The sequence below is a fragment of the Petromyzon marinus genome, chromosome 60, assembly GCF_048934315.1.
Source record: "Petromyzon marinus isolate PM22_M1 ecotype Great Lakes invasive population chromosome 60, UKy_Petmar_22M1.pri1.0, whole genome shotgun sequence".
Classification (NCBI taxonomy): Eukaryota; Metazoa; Chordata; class Hyperoartia; order Petromyzontiformes; family Petromyzontidae; genus Petromyzon; species Petromyzon marinus.
This window is the reverse complement of record NC_133726.1, coordinates 699,090-723,052: the sequence shown is the minus strand read 5'-3', so window position 1 is coordinate 723,052 and position 23,963 is coordinate 699,090. Positions and strand designations below refer to the sequence as shown.

General features: G+C 53.5%; 1 protein-coding gene across 2 annotated transcripts in view; it reads right to left on the bottom strand.

Annotated features, from left to right (window-relative positions):
• LOC116955533 (runt-related transcription factor 1-like) overlaps nt 1-23,963 on the bottom strand; it is a 129,684-nt gene that overhangs the window by 4,217 nt on the left and 101,504 nt on the right. For both annotated transcript variants that reach the window (XM_076053225.1, XM_076053224.1), the window contains exons 2-5: nt 9,240-9,595; nt 4,739-4,895; nt 2,359-2,463; nt 1,627-1,740 (exon numbers count right to left, since the gene is read on the bottom strand). In XM_076053225.1, the coding sequence (XP_075909340.1) occupies nt 1,627-1,740; nt 2,359-2,463; nt 4,739-4,895; nt 9,240-9,595 (732 nt within the window). The remainder of the gene's footprint in view (nt 1-1,626; nt 1,741-2,358; nt 2,464-4,738; nt 4,896-9,239; nt 9,596-23,963) is intronic.

The window sequence follows — 23,963 nt, the reverse complement described above, 5'->3', positions numbered from 1 at the left end:
TCTGTAACATCACGAAAGCAGCACTCGCACGCTGTGTACCTGCTGCTGCTGCTGCTGAGATCCACCCAGCTCGAGACAGCCAAACGGAGTCGCTCACCTGCTGCACCACTCAGTGCTCTGGAGCAGTCTCTGCCGACTGAAGTGACAATCGGTGCTTTTAAGACCGGGGTTAAAATGTTGATTTTTCCCTTCCGCTCCTCGTGTTTAGCTTTCGATTTCGTCAGCGCCACCCGCGCTTCCATCTCAGCTGGTTGCTGAACGCGCGCGTTACAATTCTTGGATCGATCGGATTGATTGAATTGTCTCTGCCGGTGGCCTCGGGTGACCAACGCACGACACATGGGGCCCCTGGCCCCGCGCGAAACGCCGCCTGCCGGCGGCCGAGCGTTACAGCGCTCCGTTGTGACGTCACCGCCGCAGGGCGGCCACCGACGGCCGTGACCGCACGTGCCGGCATGTCGATCGCCGTGCGTGTGGGGTCAGGGTTCACGTAGCCAGGGGCTCGCCATGCGTGTGGGGTCAGGGGTCACGTAGCCAGGGTCTCACCGTGTGTGGGGGTCACGTAGCTAGGGTCTCAGTGTGTGGGGGTCACGTAGCTAGGGTCTCAGTGTGTGGGGGTCACGTAGCTAGGGTCTCACCGTGTGTGGGGGTCACGTAGCTAGGGTCTCACCGTGTGTGGGGGTCACGTAGCTAGGGTCTCACCGTGCGTGGGGGTCACGTAGCTAGGGTCTCACCGTGTGTGGGGGTCACGTAGCTAGGGTCTCACCGTGTGTGGGGTTCACGTAGCTAGGGTCTCAGTGTGTGGGCGTCACGTAGCTAGGGTCTCAGTGTGTGGGGGTCACGTAGCTAGGGTCTCACCGTGTGTGGGGGTCACGTAGCTAGGGTCTCACCGTGTGTGGGGGTCACGTAGCTAGGGTCTCACCGTGCGTGGGGGTCACGTAGCTAGGGTCTCACCGTGTGTGGGGGTCACGTAGCTAGGGTCTCACCGTGTGTGGGGGTCACGTAGCTAGGGTCTCACCGTGTGTGGGGGTCACGTAGCTAGGGTCTCACCGTGTGTGGGGGTCACGTAGCTAGGGTCTCACCGTGTGTGGGGGTCACGTAGCTAGGGTCTCACCGTGTGTGGGGGTCACGTAGCTAGGGTCTCACCGTGTGTGGGGGTCACGTAGCTAGGGTCTCAACGTGTGTGGGGTTCACGTAGCTAGGGTCTCACCGTGTGTGGGGGTCACGTAGCTAGGGTCTCACCGTGTGTGGGGGTCACGTAGCTAGGGTCTCACCGTGTGTGGGGGTCACGTAGCTAGGGTCTCACCGTGTGTGGGGTTCACGTAGCTAGGGTCTCACCGTGTGTGGGGGTCACGTAGCTAGGGTCTCACCGTGTGTGGGGGTCACGTAGCTAGGGTCTCACCATGCGTGGGGGTCACGTAGCTAGGGTCTCACCGTGTGTGGGGGTCACGTAGCTAGGGTCTCACCGTGTGTGGGGGTCACGTAGCTAGGGTCTCACCGTGTGTGGGGGTCACGTAGCTAGGGTCTCACCGTGTGTGGGGGTCACGTAGCTAGGGTCTCACCGTGTGTGGGGGTCACGTAGCTAGGGTCTCACCGTGTGTGGGGGTCACGTAGCTAGGGTCTCACCGTGTGTGGGGGTCACGTAGCAGGGGCTCACGGGACCCAGCTGCAGCAGCCTCTCGGGGAAGAGTCCCCCCATCGAGCTGGACTTGAGCATGTCCTCCTGCCTCTGCCTGTGTCCTGTGGTGAAGGGTGAGGGAGGGTGAGCGTCTATGTGGGAAATTAGGTGACTGACCGCCTGGTTCAGTCACATGGGTGGGTGTATGACTGGGTGAGTGTCTAGATAGGTGACTGGGTGGGTGAATGTCTTCCTCGATTTTTGGGAGGGTAACTTGATGGACAGTCTGTAGTGATTGAATGTGTAAGTGAACAATGGAGTGGGTGAGAGAGGAGTGGGTGGGTGAGTGGGTGTGTGGCTGTGCGGTAGTGTAGTGGTTAACGCGCTACGCTACGAACCTGGCTACCCGGGTTTGATTCCCGCTCACGGCCAACACCAGTGACGATTATCTGAACCGGTCCTGGGCCTCCCCTAGGTCGATTCAGCCTCAAAATCAGTACCTGGTGCGGTGTGTAAGCATCGCCACTGGGGAGACAAAGGCGGCCGGGCTTGCTGCTGGCCATCCACCCCCTCGTGTGCCGTGTCGGCCTTTATAGGTGCTCGCTAACAGCACTTGCCCCTATAGTATGTTAAGGCTATACGGGGGATCTTTGTCTTTGTGTGGCTGGATGGATGGCTGGCTGGCTGGGTGGGTGAATGGGTGAATGGGTGAGTGAGCGAGCGGGGCTGGGTGGACTTACTCCGTGGCTCACGAGGCCCGTCCACCGTCACCTTGATGGCGCGTTGATAGGTGGCCACCTGGGGTGGGCTCGTGAACACTGTGATGGTCAAGTTGAGGCTCTTACCTGGGGGGCGGGGTGAAAGGCACGGGGGAAGGACACAGTAGTGGGGTCACTCTCTGGAACAATGGACGAGGTTGGGAGGTCAATGCGAGGTTATGGGTCTCTGTGTGAGTCTGTGGGTCAGTGTGTTAGTCCATGGGTCTCTGTGTGAATCTATCGGACTCTGCGTGAGTCCACAGGCCTCTGTGTGAGTCAATGGCTCTCTGTGTGAGTCTATGGGTCACTGTGTGAGTCTATGGGTCTCTGTGTGAGTCTATGGGTCACTGTGTGAGTCTATGGGTCACTGTGTGAGTCTATGGGTCTCTGTGTGAGTCTATGGGTCACTGTGTGAGTCTGTGGGTCTCTGTGTGAGCCTGTGGGTCACTGTGTGAGTCTATGGGTCACTGTGTGAGTCTATGGGTCTTTGTGTGAGTCTATGGGTCTCTGTGTGAGTCTATGGGTCACTGTGTGAGTCTATGGGTCTCTGTGTGAGTCTATGGGTCACTGTGTCAGTCTGTGGGTTTCTGTGTGAGTCTGTGGATCTCTGTGTGAGTCCATGGGTCTCTGTGTGAATCTATCGGTCTCTGTGTGAGTCCATAGGCCTCTGTGTGAGTCAATGGCTCTCTGTGCGAGTCTATGGGTCTTCGTGCGAGTCTATGGGTCTTCGTTTGAGTCTATGGGTCTCTGTGTGAGTGTATGGGTCTCCGTGTGAGTTTATGGGTCTCTGTGTGAGTCTATGGGTCTCTGTGTGAGTCTATTGGTCACTGTGTGAGTCTATGGGTCACTGTGTGAATCTATGGGTCACTGTGTGAGTGTATGGGTCTCCGTGTAAGTTTATGGGTCTCTGTGTGAGTCTATGGGTCTTTGTGGGAGTCTATGGGTCTCTGTGTGAGTTTATGGGTCTCTGCGTGAGTCTATGGGTCTCTGTGTAAGTCTATGGGTCACTGTGTGAGTCTATGGGTCTCTGTGTGAGTCTATGGGTCACTGTGTGAGTCTATGGGTCTCTGTGTGAGTCTATGGGTCACTGTGTGAGTCTATGGGTCTCTGTGTGAGTCTATGGGTCTCTGTGTGAGCCTATGGGTCTCTGTGTGTGTCTATGGGTCTCTGTGTGAGTCCATGGGTCACTGTGTGAGTCTATTGGTCACTGTTTGAGTCTATGGGTCTCTGTTTGAGTCTATGGGTCTCTGTGTGAGTCTATAGGTCTCTGTGTAAGTCTATGGGTCTCTGTGTGAGTTTTTGGGTCTCTGTGTGAGTCTATGAGTCACTGCGTGAGTCTATGGGTCTCTGTGTGAGTTTATGGGCCTCTGTGTGAGTCTATGGGTCTCTGTGTGAATCCATGGGTCTATGTGTGAGTCTATGGGTCTCTGTGTGAATCCATGGGTCTCTGTTTAAGTCTATGGGTCTCTGTGTGATACTATGAGTCACTGTGTGAGTCTATGGGTCTCTGTGTGAGTTTAAGGATCTCTGTGTGAGTCTATGGGTCTCTGTGTGAGTCTATGGGTCTCTGTGTGTCTATGGGTCACTGTGTGAGTCTATGGGTCTCTGTGTGAGTCTATGGGTCTCTGTGTGAGTCTATGGGTCTCTGTGTGAGTCTATGGGTCTCTGTGTGAGCCTATGGGTCTCTGTGTGTGTCTATGGGTCACTGTGTGAGTCTATGGGTCTCTGTGTGAGTCTATGGGTCTCTGTGTGAGTCTATGGGTCTCTGTTTGAGTCTATGGGTCTCTGTGTGAGTCTATAAGTCACTGTGTGAGTCTATGGGTCTCTGTGTGAGTTTATGGGTCTCTGTGTGAGTCTATGGGTCTCTGTGTGAGTCTATGGGTCTCTGTGTGAGTCTATGGGTCTCTGTGTGAGCCTTTGGGTCTCTGTGTGTGTCTATGGGTCAGTGTGAGTCTATGGGTCTGTGTGTGAGTGTATGGGTCTCTGTGTGAGTCTATGGGTCTCTTTGTGAGTCTATTGGTCACTGTGTGAGTCTATGGGTCTCTGTGTGAGTCTATGGGTCTCTGTGTGAGCCTATGGGTCTCTGTGTGAGTCTATGGGTCACTGTGTGAGTCTATGGGTCTCTGTGTGAGTCTATGGGTCACACGGTGACAGACACCTCTGATCCACCTGCCACTCCTTAAGTCGTTCGATACCCCCGACTCCAATGCCCCCACCCACCCGAGTGTTGCTCCTCCCCTCCTCTCCCCCAGTGACCCCCTTCTACCCCCCCCCTCCAACACCCACGGTCCCTCCCTCCCCAAACCCAACATCCCCCCCCCTCGCCCCCCCTTCCCCCACCACCACCGCCCCCCCCGCCCACCTCGCCCGCTCCTCCCCACGAAGCGCAGGTCGTTGAAGCGCGCCACGTGACCCTTCATGACGGCACTCGCGTTGCGCAGCTCTGCAGAGTAGTTCTCGTCGTTCCCGGCCATCACCGCCACGGGGGTGCCGTCCGGAACGTCGGCCATCGCCATCACCTGCGGGGCGTGCGGTGACCAAGGGGCAGCGGTGAAGGTCGTGACGTCGTGAGGGGTTGGGGGTGGGGGCAGTGGGCCGGGTGACGGAGGGTTCAGCGGTGCTCTACCGATCGCGGCGCCACGCGGAGCGGCGTCGGGCGGGATTCAGCGGGGGCGACGACACGGGAGTCACGTGATCTACGGGAGCCTCGAGCTGGTTTAGAGAGAGAGAGAGGTGTCGTGACAGGTCCACGTGACCAGCCCACCCCCCGTGTGTACCATTCACCACTGGTGCAAAGGACCGGCCGCTACCTCCCCCCGGCCCCCACCTCGGGGGTTTCCTCTCCCCTCCTTTTGGTTTCCGCGGTCCAAAATTTCCACCCTGAACCAATTTCCTCTCCAGCCACCTCGAGTTCGTTTCTCAGCATCACCATCACCACCACCATCACCACCACCACCATCATCACCACCAGCATCACCACCAGCATCACCACCACTATCACCATCACCACCAGCATCATCACCACCATCACCACCACTATCACCATCACCACCACCATCACCACCATCACCACCATTATCGCCACCATCACTACCACCATTACCACCAGTATCACCACCATCACCACCACCATCATCACCAGCATCACTATCACCACCATCATCACCACCAGCATCACCACCAGCATCACCACCACCATCACCACCACCACCATCACCACCATCACCACCACCATCACCGCCACCATCACCACCATCACCACCATCACCACCATCACCACCATCACTACCACCATTACCACCAGCATCACCATCACCACCACCATCACCACCAGCATCACCATCACCACCACCATCACCACCATCACCACCAGCATCACCACCACCATCATCACCACCACCACCATCATCACCACCATCACCACCATCACCACCATCACCATCACCACCATCACCACCATTATCGCCACCATCACTACCACCATTACCACCAGTATCACCACCATCACCACCACCATCATCACCAGCATCACCACCACCAGCATCACCACCAGCATCACCACCAGCATCACCACCATCAACACCACCATCACCACCACCACCACCATCATCACCACCATCACCACCAGCATCACCACCATCACCACCACCATCACCACCAGCATCACCACCACCATCACCACCACCACCATCACCACCATCACCACCACCATCACCACCATTATCGCCACCATCACCACCATCACCACCATCACCACCACCATCACCACCATCACTACCACCATTACCACCAGCATCACCATCACCACCACCATCACCACCAGCATCACCATCACCACCACCATCACCACCATCACCACCAGCATCCCCACCACCATCATCACCACCACCACCATCATCACCACCATCACCACCATCACCACCATCACCATCACCACCACCATCACCATCAATCACCACCAGCATCACCATCACCACCACCATCACCACCATCACCACCAGCATCACCACCACCATCATCACCACCACCACCATCATCACCACCATCACCACCATCACCACCATCACCATCACCACCACCATCAATCACCACCACCACCATCACCACCACCACCATCACCACCATCATCACCACCATCACCACCATCACCACTAACCACCACCACCACCATCACCACCACCATCACCACCACCACCATCACCACCACCTGCTGCCTGTCATCCAGCACTGTGCGGGGGCGGCAGCAGCGGCGAGGATTGGTGGATCACGCACAGACGGGGGTGTGGAACTCCCCGCTACACGTGGGTGGGCTGTCGAGGAGGAGCCGTACGCCCGGTTCGCCAGCGGATGGGAGCACAGCAAAGTGTGTGGACTAATCTCCCCCTCTGTCTTCTGTTTGTTGTCCTTCCCCGCACCTCCCATTGGCACGGTTGGCTACGTACGGTGCGAAAGAAGTTCTGCATACAAGCACATAGACGTACCCCTGGCTCTGCCAGGAGAAGGCGGTGCGGAAAAGTGTGGAGTAATCTCCATCTGATTATTCCGTCTGTACGGGGGGGGGGGGGGGGGGTGGGATAGAGCGTTGCCCCCTCACCCAAGGCGTTGGGTTTTCTCCGTGATGAATAAACCCAACTCGTCCGTAAGCAGCTTCAAACATCCTACAACTAAACAGCCAACGTAGCAGCGGCAGCAGGGCCCTCCTGAAGAACATTCCTACGACTCCTGGATAACCATGGGCGCCCAGGTGAACACCTAGTAGACTTTCGCGACCAGTATTAGCGGTGAAAGAGGGGCTTTGGGGGAGTTAGAACTCATGATAGCCATGCCATTGTATTTATACCACGATGTTAACCCCCCTCTGGTCTTCGCGCCTGATAGGCTCACGGCGATGACATCACAATCAGCCCCCCCCCCCCCCTGAGGAATTATCCGCACATTCTTGCCAATCGCCTGATGAAGCTGGTTGTTGTTGCAATCACCAGCGAGGAAGCGTTGCTGTGGGTTTCGACTCCAACACACAAGCGGCGTGTGTGTGCTGAACTAGCAACTAATGGTGCACGTTGTGTGACACAAACTTTACTAATTAGACTGCAACAAGTGGTCATGGTGGTGGTCGTGGTGGTGGTGTCGTGGTGGTCGTGGTGGTGGTGGTGGTGGTCGTGGTGGTGGTGGTGGTCGTGGTGGTAGTGGTGGTGTCGTGGTGGTGGTGGTCGTGGTGGTGGTCGTGGTGGTGGTGGTGGTCCTGGTGGTGGTCCTGGTGGTGGTCGTGGTGGTCGTGGTGGTGTCGTGGTGGTGGTGGTGGTCGTGGTGGTGTCGTGGTGGTGGTCGTGGTGGTGGTGGTCGTCGTGGTGGTGGTCGTGGTGGTGGTGTCGTGGTGGTGGTGTTGGTGGTGGGTGGGGGTAGTGTAGCGGTTAGCGCGCTGCGCTATAAACCTGACGATCCGAGTTCGATTCCCGCTGACGGCCAACTACCAGTGACGATTATCTGAACCGGTCCTGGGCCTACCCTAGGTCGACAGAGCCTCAAAATGAGTACCTGGTGCGGTGTGTAGTAAACATCGCCACTGGGGAGGCAAAGGCGGCCGGGCTTGCTGCTGGCCACCCACCCCCTCGTGTGCCGTGTCAGCCTTCACAGGTGCTGCTCGCTAACAGCACTTGCCCCAACCATCTGTTAAGGCTATATGGGGGACCTTTGTCTTTGTGTAGTTGCGTGGTAGTGGACACGCGCGGTTCGTCCACTAGGGGCGTTGGGGCGCCACCCCACCAAGGAACAGGAGGCGAGAAATTATTTTTCTAAACAAAATGAAGATCATATTTTAAGTTGTTCACGTTAATAACCGCTGCAAGCCAGTCTCGGGGAGGTCTCGGGGTGCTGTGAAGGCGTCCGCCCTGAGAGATTTCACTGCGTTGCGATTCGCTTCGTATTTTGGCCACGCCGTTTGAGACCCATTCAGGGCGGTGAAAAAGGCGCCCGTGGCTGTGATGAGATGACATCACGAAGACGTCACGAACACGTCACAAAGCGAAGTGGCACCGTGCCAACAGCAGCAGCAGCTCACACGGCCTACACGCTGCGATGGCGATGGCGCGGCAGGGTGCATAAAACGAAGAATTCGCAACGAACACTGTGGGAGTCACTCGTAAATATTCGCTTTGAAAAGATGACTGTGCAGGAGAAGTTGAATTGCAAGCGATTGGGTCCTGATCAACCGAAAATCGCAATCAACCAGCCTTCAGGCGACCGGGGCGAGGCATACCGTGAGGACATTTAGCCAGAGCTGGTGTGCGAGCGAGGCCTGGCTGTGTGGATGTGCAAATCAAGAATTCACTTTTCTGTTTCCCTTGCCGACTGCTTCGGACCTGAGACAAGGCCTGGAATGCCTTCCGTTGCTGGACCAGGCACCAGTCAAATCACTCCCACGTCTCTTCAGAGGTCACTCACAACGGCCACACCTCGTGGCAACGTCACAAGACGCCCATGGGAGTGGAGCGGCAAACCTCGAATCCGGGCCACCCGGGGTTCGATTCCCGCTCAAGGTCAACGCCGGTGACGTCTGAACCGGTCCCGGGCCTCCCCCGAGGACGACTCAGCCTCAAATGAGTACCCGGTGCGGTGTGTAGTAAACATCGCCACTGGGGAGACAAAGGCGGCCGGGCGTGGTGTTGGCCACCCACCCCTTCGCGTACCACTGTGCCGGCCTGCATAGGTGGTGCTGCTCGCTAAAAACACTTTCCCCAACAGTCTGTTAAGGATATACGAGGGATATTTGTCTTTTCGTGGTGGTGGTGGCGGGTTGAACGACACAACATTGATATTTACATCAACCATGGATCACGAGCACCCCCCCCCCCTCCCCCTCCCACCTTGAAGGCGACGGGCAGAGTTTTGTTGCAGCGCCAGTGGGGAGGCAACGCGGAGCAGAGGAAGTTGGGGCTGTCCGTGCGCAGCATCTCCCCACTCTGCTCCACCACCCCCAGCCCCAGCGTGGCCTCCTCCAGGGGGGCTCCTCCCACCTGGGAGCCCGGCCCGGAGTGCCCGGCCTGAGCGTGGGAGGGCGGCTGCTGCTGCTGCTGCTGCAGCTTCCCCAGGCTGAGTGGGGGACTGCAAGGGGCAGAAGGCTGCTGCTGATGATGATGATCCTGGTGCTGATGATGCTGCTGTTGCTGCGCGTGAAGGTGGGAGCCGTGTAGCAGCGGAGAAGAGATCTCCACGGGTTTGCCTGGGACGCGGGGAGACACGGGGGTGGCACACGGGGATGAGACACGGGGATGGGACACGGGAGACGCGAGGGCACACGGGCAACATGGGGAGACACGGGGGTGAGACACGGGGAGACACGGGGGTGGCACACGGGGATGAGACACGGGGGTGGCACGCGGGGATGAGACACGGGGATGGGACACGGGAGACGCGAGGGGACACGGGCGACACGGGGAGACACGGGGGTGAGACACGGGGAGACACGGGGGTGAGACACGGGGAGACACGGGGGTGGGACACGGGGAGACACGGGGAGACATGGGGGTGAGACACGGGGAGACACGGAAGTGGGACACGGGGAGACATGGAGGTGGGACACGGGGAGACACAGGGGTGAGAAACGGGAAGACACACGGGAAGACACGGGGAGACACGGGAGTGGGACACGGGAAGATACGGGGAGACATGGGGGTGAGACACGGGGAGACACGGGGGTGGGACACGGGGAGACACGGGGGTGGGACACGGGGAGACACGGGGGTGGGACACAGGAGACACGGGGGTGGGACACAGGAGACACGGGGAGACGCGGAGGGACACGGGGAGACACAGGGGTGGGACACGGGGAGACATGGGGGTGGGACACAGGAGACACGGGGAGACACGGGTGGACACAGGAGACGCGGAGGGACACGGGGAGACACGGGAGAGATACGGCGAGACACGTTGTGTACAAACACAGAGACAATTTCAACCGAGAGGATGGATTCTGGCTTAGCAATCATTGGAAGGATTTGATAAACCATTTCGGGTCTTAATTGATTGTTCACGCTTACGGTGGCTTTCAGACCGCATCCATTATTTTCGTCTCCCCCCTCCTCTTCTCTGAACATAGATGGACTCGTCCATCTGAATAACTGCCAAATCACTCTCCGTGGTGCTAACGTAAAAAAAACCCGCCACTTTTTTCAAATTTTCTTGCTGTGGTTTTCACACCTGATGATGATTGCTTGTGTTGCAGTCGAAACGTCGTGAGAATTTTATTGATTTATATTTTTATTCTTTTATTGTTTCCCTTCTACGTGGTGACTTTACCGAAAGAACCAAGAATATGAATCCCTGCAGTCACGAAAGCTTTAAATCAACATTTATCATATTGCTGAACTTCTTTTGCTCCCTACGCAGCCAACTGTGCTTAATCGGAGGTGTGGACAACAGACTAAACGCAAAAAGCAGTTGTAAAAAAATCAATGTAGTATAGCGGTGTAGCATATCGTGTAGTGCATAGTGTACTGTGGAGTAGTGTAGTATATCATGTATAGTGCAGTGTATATTGAACTTGCTAATCTGAGGCACGGCACCGTGGATGGGGGAAGAAGGACAACAACACTAAACACAAACGCAATTCTTAAGACATTTGCGCTCGATGTAGATGATTTAAAAGTGCTATATAGGTGCAGTGGCTTCCTAATATCGGATGATATCGTCACTGCAACCATCACCACCACCATTTATATTCAGCGTGGAAGTGTGCATCGATTAATCGACGCGTATCAATTCGTAAGCGCCACGACGCGCGTGTTGCCTGTCCCACGTGTGAATGTTGCACGCATTAGCATGGGTTCATGTAATCAGCGGCACCTTGGAAGTTGATGGGTCGTGATGCCACAGGTGTGACGTCAAGTTATGAACGCTTCCTTAAAGAGTCTCCTTCAGGCTTGCAGTGCATTGACGAGTTTGGCGCAGTAATGCGACGCAGCAGTGTACTGGTTTGCCCGGCGACAAAGCGACGTGCAGGTGCCCTGTGCTCCGACAGGAAGCTAAACTCTCAATGCTGACGGGATTCGCGGCCAAACAACACCGGGCAGCTGCGGCACCCTCCTGAAAACGAGTCCTGAGACTCGGTGAGCTTCTCACCAACGGACTCACACAGTGACCCACAGGCTCAGTGACCCACATGACCCACACATTCACACAGTGACCCACAGACTCACACAGTGACCCACAGACTCAGTGACTCACAGACACACAGTGACCCACAGACTCACACAGTGACCCACAGACTCACACAGTGACCCACAGACTCGCACACTGACCCACAGACTCACACAGTGACCCAGAGACTCACACAGTGACCCACAGATGCACACAGTGACCCACAGACTCAGTGACTCACAGACACACAGTGACCCACAGACTCACACAGTGACCCACAGACTCAGTGACTCACAGACACACAGTGACCCACAGACTCACACAGTGACCCACAGACTCACACAGTGACCCACAGACTCGCACACTGACCCACAGACTCACACAGTGACCCAGAGACTAACACAGTGACCCACAGATGCACACAGTGACCCACAGACTCAGTGACCCACAGACTCACACAGTGACCCACAGACTCACACAGTGACCCACAGACTCAGTGACCCACAGACTCAGTGACTCACAGACTCACACAGTGACCCACAGACTCACACAGTGACCCACAAACTCACACAGTGACCCACAGACTCGCACAGTGACCCACAGACTCGCACAGTGACCCACAGACTCACACAGTGACCCACAGACGCACACAGTGACCCACAGATTCACACAATGATCCACAGACTCACACAGTGACCCACAGACTCACACAGTGACCCACAGCCTCACACAGTGACCCACAGACTCACACAGTGACCCACAGATTAACACAGTGACCCACAGACTCACACAGTAACCCACAGACTCACAGGGTGACCCACACACTCACACAGTGACCCACAGACTCACACGGTGACCCACACACTCACACAGTGACCCACACATTCACACAGTGACCCATAGACTCGCACAGTGACCCACAGACTCAGTGACCTACAGACTCACACAGTGACCCACAGACTCAGTGACCCACAGACTCAGTGACCCACAGACTCACACAGTGACCCACAGACTCACACAGTGACCCACAGACTCACACAGTGACCCACAGACTCACACAGTGACCCACAGACTCACACAGTGACCCACAGAATCACACAATGACCCACAGACTCAGTGACCCACAGACTCGCACAGTGACCCACAGAATCGCACAGTGACCCACAGACTCACACAGTGACCCACAGACTCACACAGTGACCCACACACTCACACAGTGATCCACAGACTCACACAGTGACCCACTGACTCGCACAGTGACCCACAGACTCAGTGACCCACAGACTCACACAGTGACCCACAGACTCAGTGACCCACAGACTCAGTGACCCACAGACTCACACAGTGACCCACAGACTCACACAGTGACCCAGAGACTCACACAGTGACCCACAGACTCACACAGTGACCCACAGACTCAGTGACCCACAGACTCACACAGTGACCCACAGACTCACACAGTGACCCACACACTCACACAGTGACCCACAGAGTCACACAGTGACTCACAGACTCGCACAGTGACCCACAGACTCACACAGTGACCCACAGACTCACACAGTGACCCACAAACTCACACAGTGACCCACAGACTCACACACTGACCCACAGACTCACACAGTGACCCACAGACTCACACAGTGACCCATAGACTCACATAGTGATCCACAGACTCACACAGTGACCCACAGATTCACACAGTGACCCACAGACTCACACAGTGACCCACAGACTCACACAGTGACCCACAGACTCACACAGTGACCCACAGATTCATACAGTGACCCACAAACTCACACAGTGACCCAGACACTCACACAGTGACCCACAGACTCACACAGTGATCCACAGACGCACACAGTGACCCACAGATTCACGCAATGATCCACAGACTCACACAGTGACCCAGGGACTCACACAGTGACCCACAGATTCACACAGTGATCTACAGACTCAGTGACCCACAGACTCACACAGTGACCCACAGACTCACACAGTGACCCACAGACTCAGTGACCCACAGACTCAGTGACGCACAGACTCACACAGTGACCCACAGACTCACACAGTGACCCACAAACTCACACAGTGACCCACAGACTCGCACAGTGACCCACAGACTCGCACAGTGACCCACAGACTCACACAGTGACCCACAGACGCACACAGTGACCCACAGATTCACACAATGATCCACAGACTCACACAGTGACCCACAGACTCACACAGTGACCCACAGCCTCACACAGTGACCCACAGACTCACACAGTGACCCACAGATTAACACAGTGACCCACAGACTCACACAGTAACCCACAGACTCACAGGGTGACCCACACACTCACACAGTGACCCACAGACTCACACGGTGACCCACACACTCACACAGTGACCCACACATTCACACAGTGACCCATAGACTCGCACAGTGATCCACAGACTCAGTGACCTACAGACTCACACAGTGACCCACAGACTCAGTGACCCACAGACTCAGTGACCCACAGACTCACACAGTGACCCACAGACTCACACAGTGACCCACAGACTCACACAGTGACCCACAGACTCACACAGTGACCCACAGACTCACACAGTGACCCACAGAATCACACAATGACCCACAGACTCAGTGACCCACAGACTCGCACAGTGACCCACAGAATCGCACAGTGACCCACAGACTCACACAGTGACCCACAGACTCACACAGTGACCCACACACTCACACAGTGATCCACAGACTCACACAGTGACCCACTGACTCGCACAGTGACCCACAGACTCAGTGACCGACAGACTCACACAGTGACCCACAGACTCAGTGACCCACAGACTCAGTGACCCACAGACCCACACAGTGACCCACAGACTCACACAGTGACCCAGAGACTCACACAGTGACCCACAGACTCACACAGTGACCCACAGACTCAGTGACCCACAGACTCACACAGTGACCCACAGACTCACACAGTGACCCACACACTCACACAGTGACCCACAGAGTCACACAGTGACTCACAGACTCGCACAGTGACCCACAGACTCACACAGTGACCCACAGACTCACACAGTGACCCACAAACTCACACAGTGACCCACAGACTCACACACTGACCCACAGACTCACACAGTGACCCACAGACTCACACAGTGACCCATAGACTCACATAGTGATCCACAGACTCACACAGTGACCCACAGATTCACACAGTGACCCACAGACTCACACAGTGACCCACAGACTCACACAGTGACCCACAGACTCACACAGTGACCCACAGATTCATACAGTGACCCACAAACTCACACAGTGACCCAGACACTCACACAGTGACCCACAGACTCACACAGTGATCCACAGACGCACACAGTGACCCACAGATTCACGCAATGATCCACAGACTCACACAGTGACCCAGGGACTCACACAGTGACCCACAGATTCACACAGTGATCTACAGACTCAAACAGTGACCCACAGATTCACACAGTGACCCACAGACTCACACAGTGACCCACAGACTCACACAGTGATCCAGAGACTCACACAGTAACACACAGACTCACACAGTAACCCACAGATTCACACAGTAACCCACAGACTCACACAGCAACCCACAGACTCACACAGTGACCCACAGACTCACAAAATGACCCACAGATTCACACGATGACCCATAGACTCACACAGTGACCCAGAGACTCACACAGTGATCCACAGACTCATGCAGTGATATACAGATTCACACAGTGACCCACAGATTCACACAATAACCCAAAAACTCATACATTGACCCAAAGACTCACACAATGAACCATAGATTCACGCAGTGACCCATAGACGCAAACAGTGACCCAGAGATTCACACAGTGACCCACAGACTCACACAGTGACCCACAGACTCACACAGTGATCCAGAGACTCACACAGTAACACACAGACTCACACAGTAACCCACAGATTCACACAGTAACCCACAGACTCACACAGTAACCCACAGACTCACACAGTGACCCACAGACTCACAAAGTGACCCAAAGATTCTCACGAAGACCCATAGACTCAAACAGTGACCCAGAGAATCACACAGTAATCCACAGACTCACACAGTGATATACAGATTCACACAGTGACCCACAGATTCACACAGTAACCCAAAAACTCATACATTGACCCAAAGACTCACACAGTGAACCATAGATTCACGCAGTGACCCATAGACGCAAACAGTGACCCAGAGATTCACACAGTGACCCATAGTCTCACACAGTGACCCACATATTCACACAGTGAGCCACAGACTCACACAATGACCCACAGATTCACACAGTGACCCACAGACTCAAACAGTGACCCACAGACTCACACAGTGACCCACAGACTCACACAGTGACCCACAGATTCACACAGTGACCCACAGACTAACACAGTGATCCACAGACTAACACAGTGACCCACAGATTCACACAATGATCCACAGACTCACACAGTGACCCACAGATTCAAACAGTGACCCACAGACTCACACAGTGACCCACAGACTCACACAGTGACCCACAGACTCACACAGTGACGCACAGTCTCACACAGTGACCTACAGATTAACACAGTGACCCACAGATTCACAGTGATCTACAGACTCACACAGTGAACCATAGACTCACACAGTGACCCACGGACTCACACAGTGACCCACAGACTCACACAGTGACCCACAGATTCACACAATGATCCACAGATTCACATAGTGATTCACATACTCACTCAGTGACCTACAGACTCACACAGTGACCCACAGACTCACAGTGTCCCACTGACTCACACAGTGACCCACAGGCTCACATAGTGATCCACAGACTGACACAGGGATCTACAGATTTCACACAGTGACCCACAGATTCACACAGTAACCCAAAAACTTTCAAATTGACCCACAGACTCACACAGTGACCCATAGATTCACGCAGTGACCCATAGACGCACACAGTGACCCAGAGATTCACACAGTGACCCACAGACTCACACAGTGACCCACAGACTCACACATTGATCCACAGACTCACACAGTGTCCCACAGATTCACACAGTGACCCACAGACTCACACAGTGATCCACAGATGCACACGGTGACCCACAGACTCACACAGTGACCCACAGACTCACATAGTGACCCACAGACTCAAACAGTGACCCACAGATTCACACAGTGACCCACAGACTCGCACAGTGACCCACAGACCCACACAGTGATCTACAAATTCACAGGGTAACCCAAAAACTCACACATTGACCCACAGACTCACACAGTGACCCATAGATTCACGCAGTGGCATCATAGACGCACACAGTGACCCAGAGATTCACACAGTGACGCACAGTCTCACACTGTGACCCACAGACTCACACAGTGACCCATAGATTCACACAGTGACCCACAGATTCAGACAATGATCCACAGATTCACATAGTGATTCACAGACTCACCCAGTGACCCACAGACTCACAAAGTGATCCACAGACTCACACAGGGATCTACAGATTCACACAGTGACCCACAGATTCACACAGTAACGCAAAAACTCACACATTGACCCACAGACTCACACAGTGACCCATAGATTCACGCAGTGACCCATAGACGCACACAGTGACCCAGGGATTCACACAGTGACCCACAGTCTCACACAGTGACCCACAGATTCACACAGTGACCCACAGATTCACACAGTGATCTACAGACTCACACAGTGATCCATAGACTCACACATTGACCCACAGACTCACACAGTGACCCATAGATTCACGCAGTGACCCAAAGACGCACACAGTGACCCACAGACTCACACAATGACCCACAGATTTACACATTGACCCACAGACTCACACAGTGACCCACACACTCACACAGTGACCCACAGACTCACACAATGATCCACAGACTCACACAGTGACCCACAGGTGCACACAGTGATCTACAGACTAAAACAGTGACCCCAAGATTCACTCAATGATCCACAGACTCACACAGTGACCCACAGACTCACACAGTGACCCACAGACTCACACATTGACCCACAGACTCACATAGTGACCGACAGATTCACGCAGTGACCCACAGACGCACACAGTGACCCACAGATTCACACAATGATCCGCAGATTCACACAGTGATCGACAGACTCACACAGTGACCCACAGACTCACACAGTGACCCACAGACTCACACAGTGACCCACAGACTCACACAGTGACCCACAGACTCACATATTGATCAACAGACTCACACAGGGATCTACAGATTCACACAGTGACCCACAGATTCACACAATGACCCAAAGATTTACACAATGATCCACAGACTCACACAGTGACCCACATATTCACACAGTAACCCAAAAACTCACACATTGACCCACAGACTCACACAGTGACCCACAGACTCACACAATGATCCACAGACTCACACAGTGACCCACAGATGCACACAGTGATCTACAGACTAAAACAGTGACCCAAAGATTCACACAATGATCCACAGACTCACACAGTGACCCACAGACTCACACGGGGCCCCGCAGACTCACACAGTGACCCACAGACTCACACAGTGACCCACAGACGCACACAGTGACCCACAGATTCACACAATGATCCGCAAATTCACACGGTGTCCCAAAGATTCACACAGTGACCCACAGACTCACACAGTGATCAACAGATGAACACGGTGACCCACAGACTCACACAGTGACCCACAGACTCACATAGTGACCCACAGACTCAAACAGTGACCCACAGTCTCACACAGTGATCTACAGATTCACACAGTGACCCATAGATTCACGCAGTGGCATCATAGACGCACACAGGGAACCAGAGATTCACACAGTGATGCACAGTCTCACACAGTGACCCACAGATTCACACAGTGACCCACAGATTCACAGTGATCTACAGACTCACATAGTGATCCATAGACTCACACAGTGACCCACAGATTCACGCAATGATCCACAGACTCACACAGTGACCCACGGACTCACACAGTGACCCACAGATTCACACAGTGATCTACAGACTCAAACAGTGACCCACAGATTCACACAGTGACCCACAGACTCACACAGTGACCCACAGACTCACACAGTGATCCAGAGACTCACACAGTAACACACAGACTCACACAGTAACCCACAGATTCACACAGTATCCCACAGACTCACACAGTAACCCACAGACTCACACAGTGACCCACAGACTCACAAAGTGACCCACAGATTCACACGATGACCCATAGACTCAAACAGTGACCCAGAGAATCACACAGTAATCCACAGACTCACACAGTGATATACAGATTCACACAGTGACCCACAGATTCACACAGTAACCCAAAAACTCATACATTGACCCAAAGACTCACACAGTGAACCATAGATTCACGCAGTGACCCATAGACGCAAACAGTGACCCAGAGATTCACACAGTGACCCATAGTCTCACACAGTGACCCACATATTCACACAGTGAGCCACAGACTCACACAATGACCCACAGACTCACACAGTGACCCACAGACTCAAACAGTGACCCACAGACTCACACAGTGACCCACAGACTCACACAGTGACCCACAGATTCACACAGTGACCCACAGACTAACACAGTGATCCACAGACTAACACAGTGACCCACAGATTCACACAATGATCCACAGACTCACACAGTGATCCACAGATTCAAACAGTGACCCACAGACTCACACAGTGACCCACAGACTCACACAGTGACCCACAGACTCACATAGTGACCCACAGACTCACACAGTGACCCACAGACTCACACAGTGACGCACAGTCTCACACAGTGACCTACAGATTCACACAGTGACCCACAGTTTCACAGTGATCTACAGACTCACAAGTGATCCATACACTCACACAGTGACCCACGGACTCACACAGTGACCCACAGACTCACACAGTGACCCACAGATTCACACAATGATCCACAGACTGACACAGGGATCTACAGATTTCACACAGTGACCCACAGATTCACACAGTAACCCAAAAACTTACAAATTGACCCACAGACTCACACAGTGACCCATAGATTCACGCAGTGACCCATAGACGCACACAGTGACCCAGAGATTCACACAGTGACCCACAGACTCACACAGTGACCCACAGACTCACACAGTGATCCACAGACTCACACAGTGTCCCACAGATTCACACAGTGACCCATAGACGTACACAGTGACCCAGAGATTCACACAGTGACCCACAGACTCACACAGTGACCCACAGACTCACACAGTGATCCACAGACTCACACAGTGTCCCACAGATTCACACAGTGACCCACAGATTCACACAGTGACCCACAGACTCACACAGTGATCCACAGACTCACATAGTGACCCACAGACTCAAACAGTGACCCACAGATTCACACAGTGACCCACAGACTCGCACAGTGACCCACAGACCCACACAGTGACCCACAGACTCACAAAGTGATCCACAGACTCACACAGTGATCTACAAATTCACAGGGTAACCCAAAAACTCACACATTGACCCACAGACTCACACAGTGACCCATAGATTCACTCAGTGGCATCATAGACGCACACAGTGACCCAGAGATTCACACAGTGACGCACAGTCTCACACTGTGACCCACAGACTCACACAGTGACCCATAGATTCACACAGTGACCCACAGATTCAGACAATGATCCACAGATTCACATAGTGATTCACAGACTCACCCAGTGACCCACAGACTCACAAAGTGATCCACAGACTCACACAGGGATCTACAGATTCACACAGTGACCCACAGATTCACACAGTAACCCAAAAACTCACACATTGACCCACAGACTCACACAGTGACCCATAGATTCACGCAGTGACCCATAGACGCACACAGTGACCCAGAGATACACACAGTGACCCACAGTCTCACACAGTGACCCACAGATTCACACAGTGACCCACAGATTCACACAGTGATCTACAGACTCACACAGTGATCCATAGACTCACACATTGACCCACAGACTCACACAGTGACCCATAGATTCACGCAGTGACCCAAAGACGCGCACAGTGACCCACAGACTCACACAATGACCCACAGATTTACACATTGACCCACAGACTCACACAGTGACCCACACACTCACACAGTGACCCACAGACTCACACAATGATCCACAGACTCACACAGTGACCCACAGGTGCACACAGTGATCTACAGACTAAAACAGTGACCCCAAGATTCACACAATGATCCACAGACTCACACAGTGACCCACAGACTCACACAGTGACCCACAGACTCACACATTGACCCACAGACGCACACAGTGACCCACAGATTCACACAATGATCCGCAGATTCACACAGTGATCGACAGACTCACACAGTGACCCACAGACTCACACAGTGACCCACAGACTCACACAGTGACCCAGAGACTCACAAAGTGACCCAGAGACTCACACAGTGACCCACAGACTCACACAGTGACCCACAGACTCAGACAGTGACCCACAGACTCACACAGTGACCCACAGACTCACATAGTGATCAACAGACTCACACAGGGATCTACAGATTCACACAGTGACCCACAGATTCACACAATGACCCACAGATTTACACAATGATCCACAGACTCACGCAGTGACCCACATATTCACACAGTAACCCAAAAACTCACACATTGACCCACAGACTCACACAGTGACCCACAGACTCACACAATGATCCACAGACTCACACAGTGACCCACAGATGCACACAGTGATCTACAGAATAAAACAGTGACCCAAAGATTCACACAATGATCCACAGACTCACACAGTGACCCACAGACTCACACAGTGACCCACAGACTCACACAGTGACCCACAGACTCACACAGTGACCCACAGATGCACACAGTGACCCACAGATTCACACAATGATCCGCAAATTCACACGGTGTCCCAAAGATTCACACAGTGACCCACAGACTCACACAGTGATCCACAGATGAACACGGTGACCCACAGACTCACACAGTGACCCACAGACTCAGATAGTGACCCACAGACTCAAACAGTGACCCACAGACTCACATAGTGATCCACAGACTCACACAGTGATCTACAGATTCACAGGGTAACCCAAAAACTCACACATTGACCCACAGACTCACACAGTGACCCATAGATTCACGCAATGGCATCATAGACGCACACAGGGAACCAGAGATTCACACAGTGATGCACAGTCTCACACAGTGACCTACAGATTCACACAGTGACCCACAGATTCACAGTAATCTACAGACTCACACAGTGATCCACAGACTCACACAGTGACCCAAGGACTCACACAGTGACCCACAGATTCACACAGTGACCCACAGATTCACACAATGATCCACAGATTCACATAGTGATTCACAGACTCACACACTGACCTACAGACTCACACAGTGACCCACAGACTCACACAGTGACCCACAGACTCACACAGTGACCCACAGACTCACATAGTGATCCACAGACTCACACAGGGATCTACAGCTTCACACAGTGACCCACAGATTCACACAGTAACCCAAAAACTCACACATTGACCCACAGACTCACACAGTGACCCATAGATTCACGCAGTGACCCATAGACGCACACAGTGACCCAGAGATTCACACAGTGACCCACAGTCTCACACAGTGACCCACAGATTCACATAGTGATTCACAGACTCACCCAGTGACCCACAGACTCACAAAGTGATCCACAGACTCACACAGGGATCTACAGATTCACACAGTGACCCACAGATTCACACAGTAACCCAAAAACTCACACATTGACCCACAGACTCACACAGTGACCCATAGATTCACGCAGTGACCCATAGACGCACACAGTGACCCAGAGATTCACACAGTGACCCACAGTCTCACACAGTGACCCACAGATTCACACAGTGACCCACAGATTCACACAGTGATCTACAGACTCACACAGTGATCCATAGACGCACACAGTGACCCACAGACTCACACAATGACCCAGAGATTTAGACAATGATCCACAGACTCACACAGTGACCCACAGATTCACACAGAAACCCAAAAACTCACACATTGACCCACAGACTAACATAGTGACCCACAGACTCACACAATGATCCACAGACTCACACAGTGACCCACAGGTGCACACAGTGATCTACAGACTAAAACAGTGACCCCAAGATTAACACAACAATCCACAGACTCACACAGTGACCAAGAGACTCACATAGTGACCGACAGATTTATGCAGTGACCCATAGACGCACACAGTGACCCACAGATTCACACAATGATCCGCAGATTCACACAGTGATCGACAGACTCACACAGTGATCAACAGACTCACACAGGGATCTACAGATTCACACAGTGACCCACAGATTCACACAATGACCCACAGATTTACACAATGATCCACAGAATCAGACAGTGACCCACAGATTCACACAGTAACCCAAAAACTCACACATTGACCCACAGACTCACACAGTGACCCACAGACTCACACAATGATCCACAGACTCACACAGTGACCCACAGATTCACACAGTGATCTACAGACTAAAACAGTGACCCAAAGATTCACACAATGATCCACAGACTCACACAGTGACCCACAGACTCACACAGTGACCCACAGACTCACACAGTGACCCACAGACTCACACAGTGACCCACAGACTCACATAGTGACCGACAGATTCACGCAGTGACCCAAAGACGCACACAGTGACCCACAGATTCACACAATGATCCGCAGATTCACACAGTGATCGACAGACTCACACAGTGACCCACAGACTCACACAGTGACCCACAGACTCACACAGTGACCCACAGACTCACACAGTGACCCACAGACTCACATAGTGATCAAAAGACTCACACAGGGATCTACAGATTCACACAGTGACCCACAGATTCACACAGTGACCCATAGATTCACACAGTAACCCACAGATTCAGACAATGATCCACAGATTCACATAGTGATTCACAGACTCACCCAGTGACCCACAGACTCACAAAGTGATCCACAGACTCACACAGGGATCTACAGATTCAAACAGTGACCCACAGATTCACACAGTAACCCGAAAACTCACACATTGACCCACAGACTCATACAGTGACCCATAGATTCACGCAGTGACCCACAGATTCACACAGAGATCTACAGACTCACACAGTGATCCATAGACTCACACATTGACCCACAGACTCACACAGTGACCCATAGATTCAGGCAGTGACCCAAAGACGCACACAGTGACCCACAGACTCACACAATGACCCACAGATTTACACATTGACCCACAGACTCACACAGTGACCCACACACTCACACAA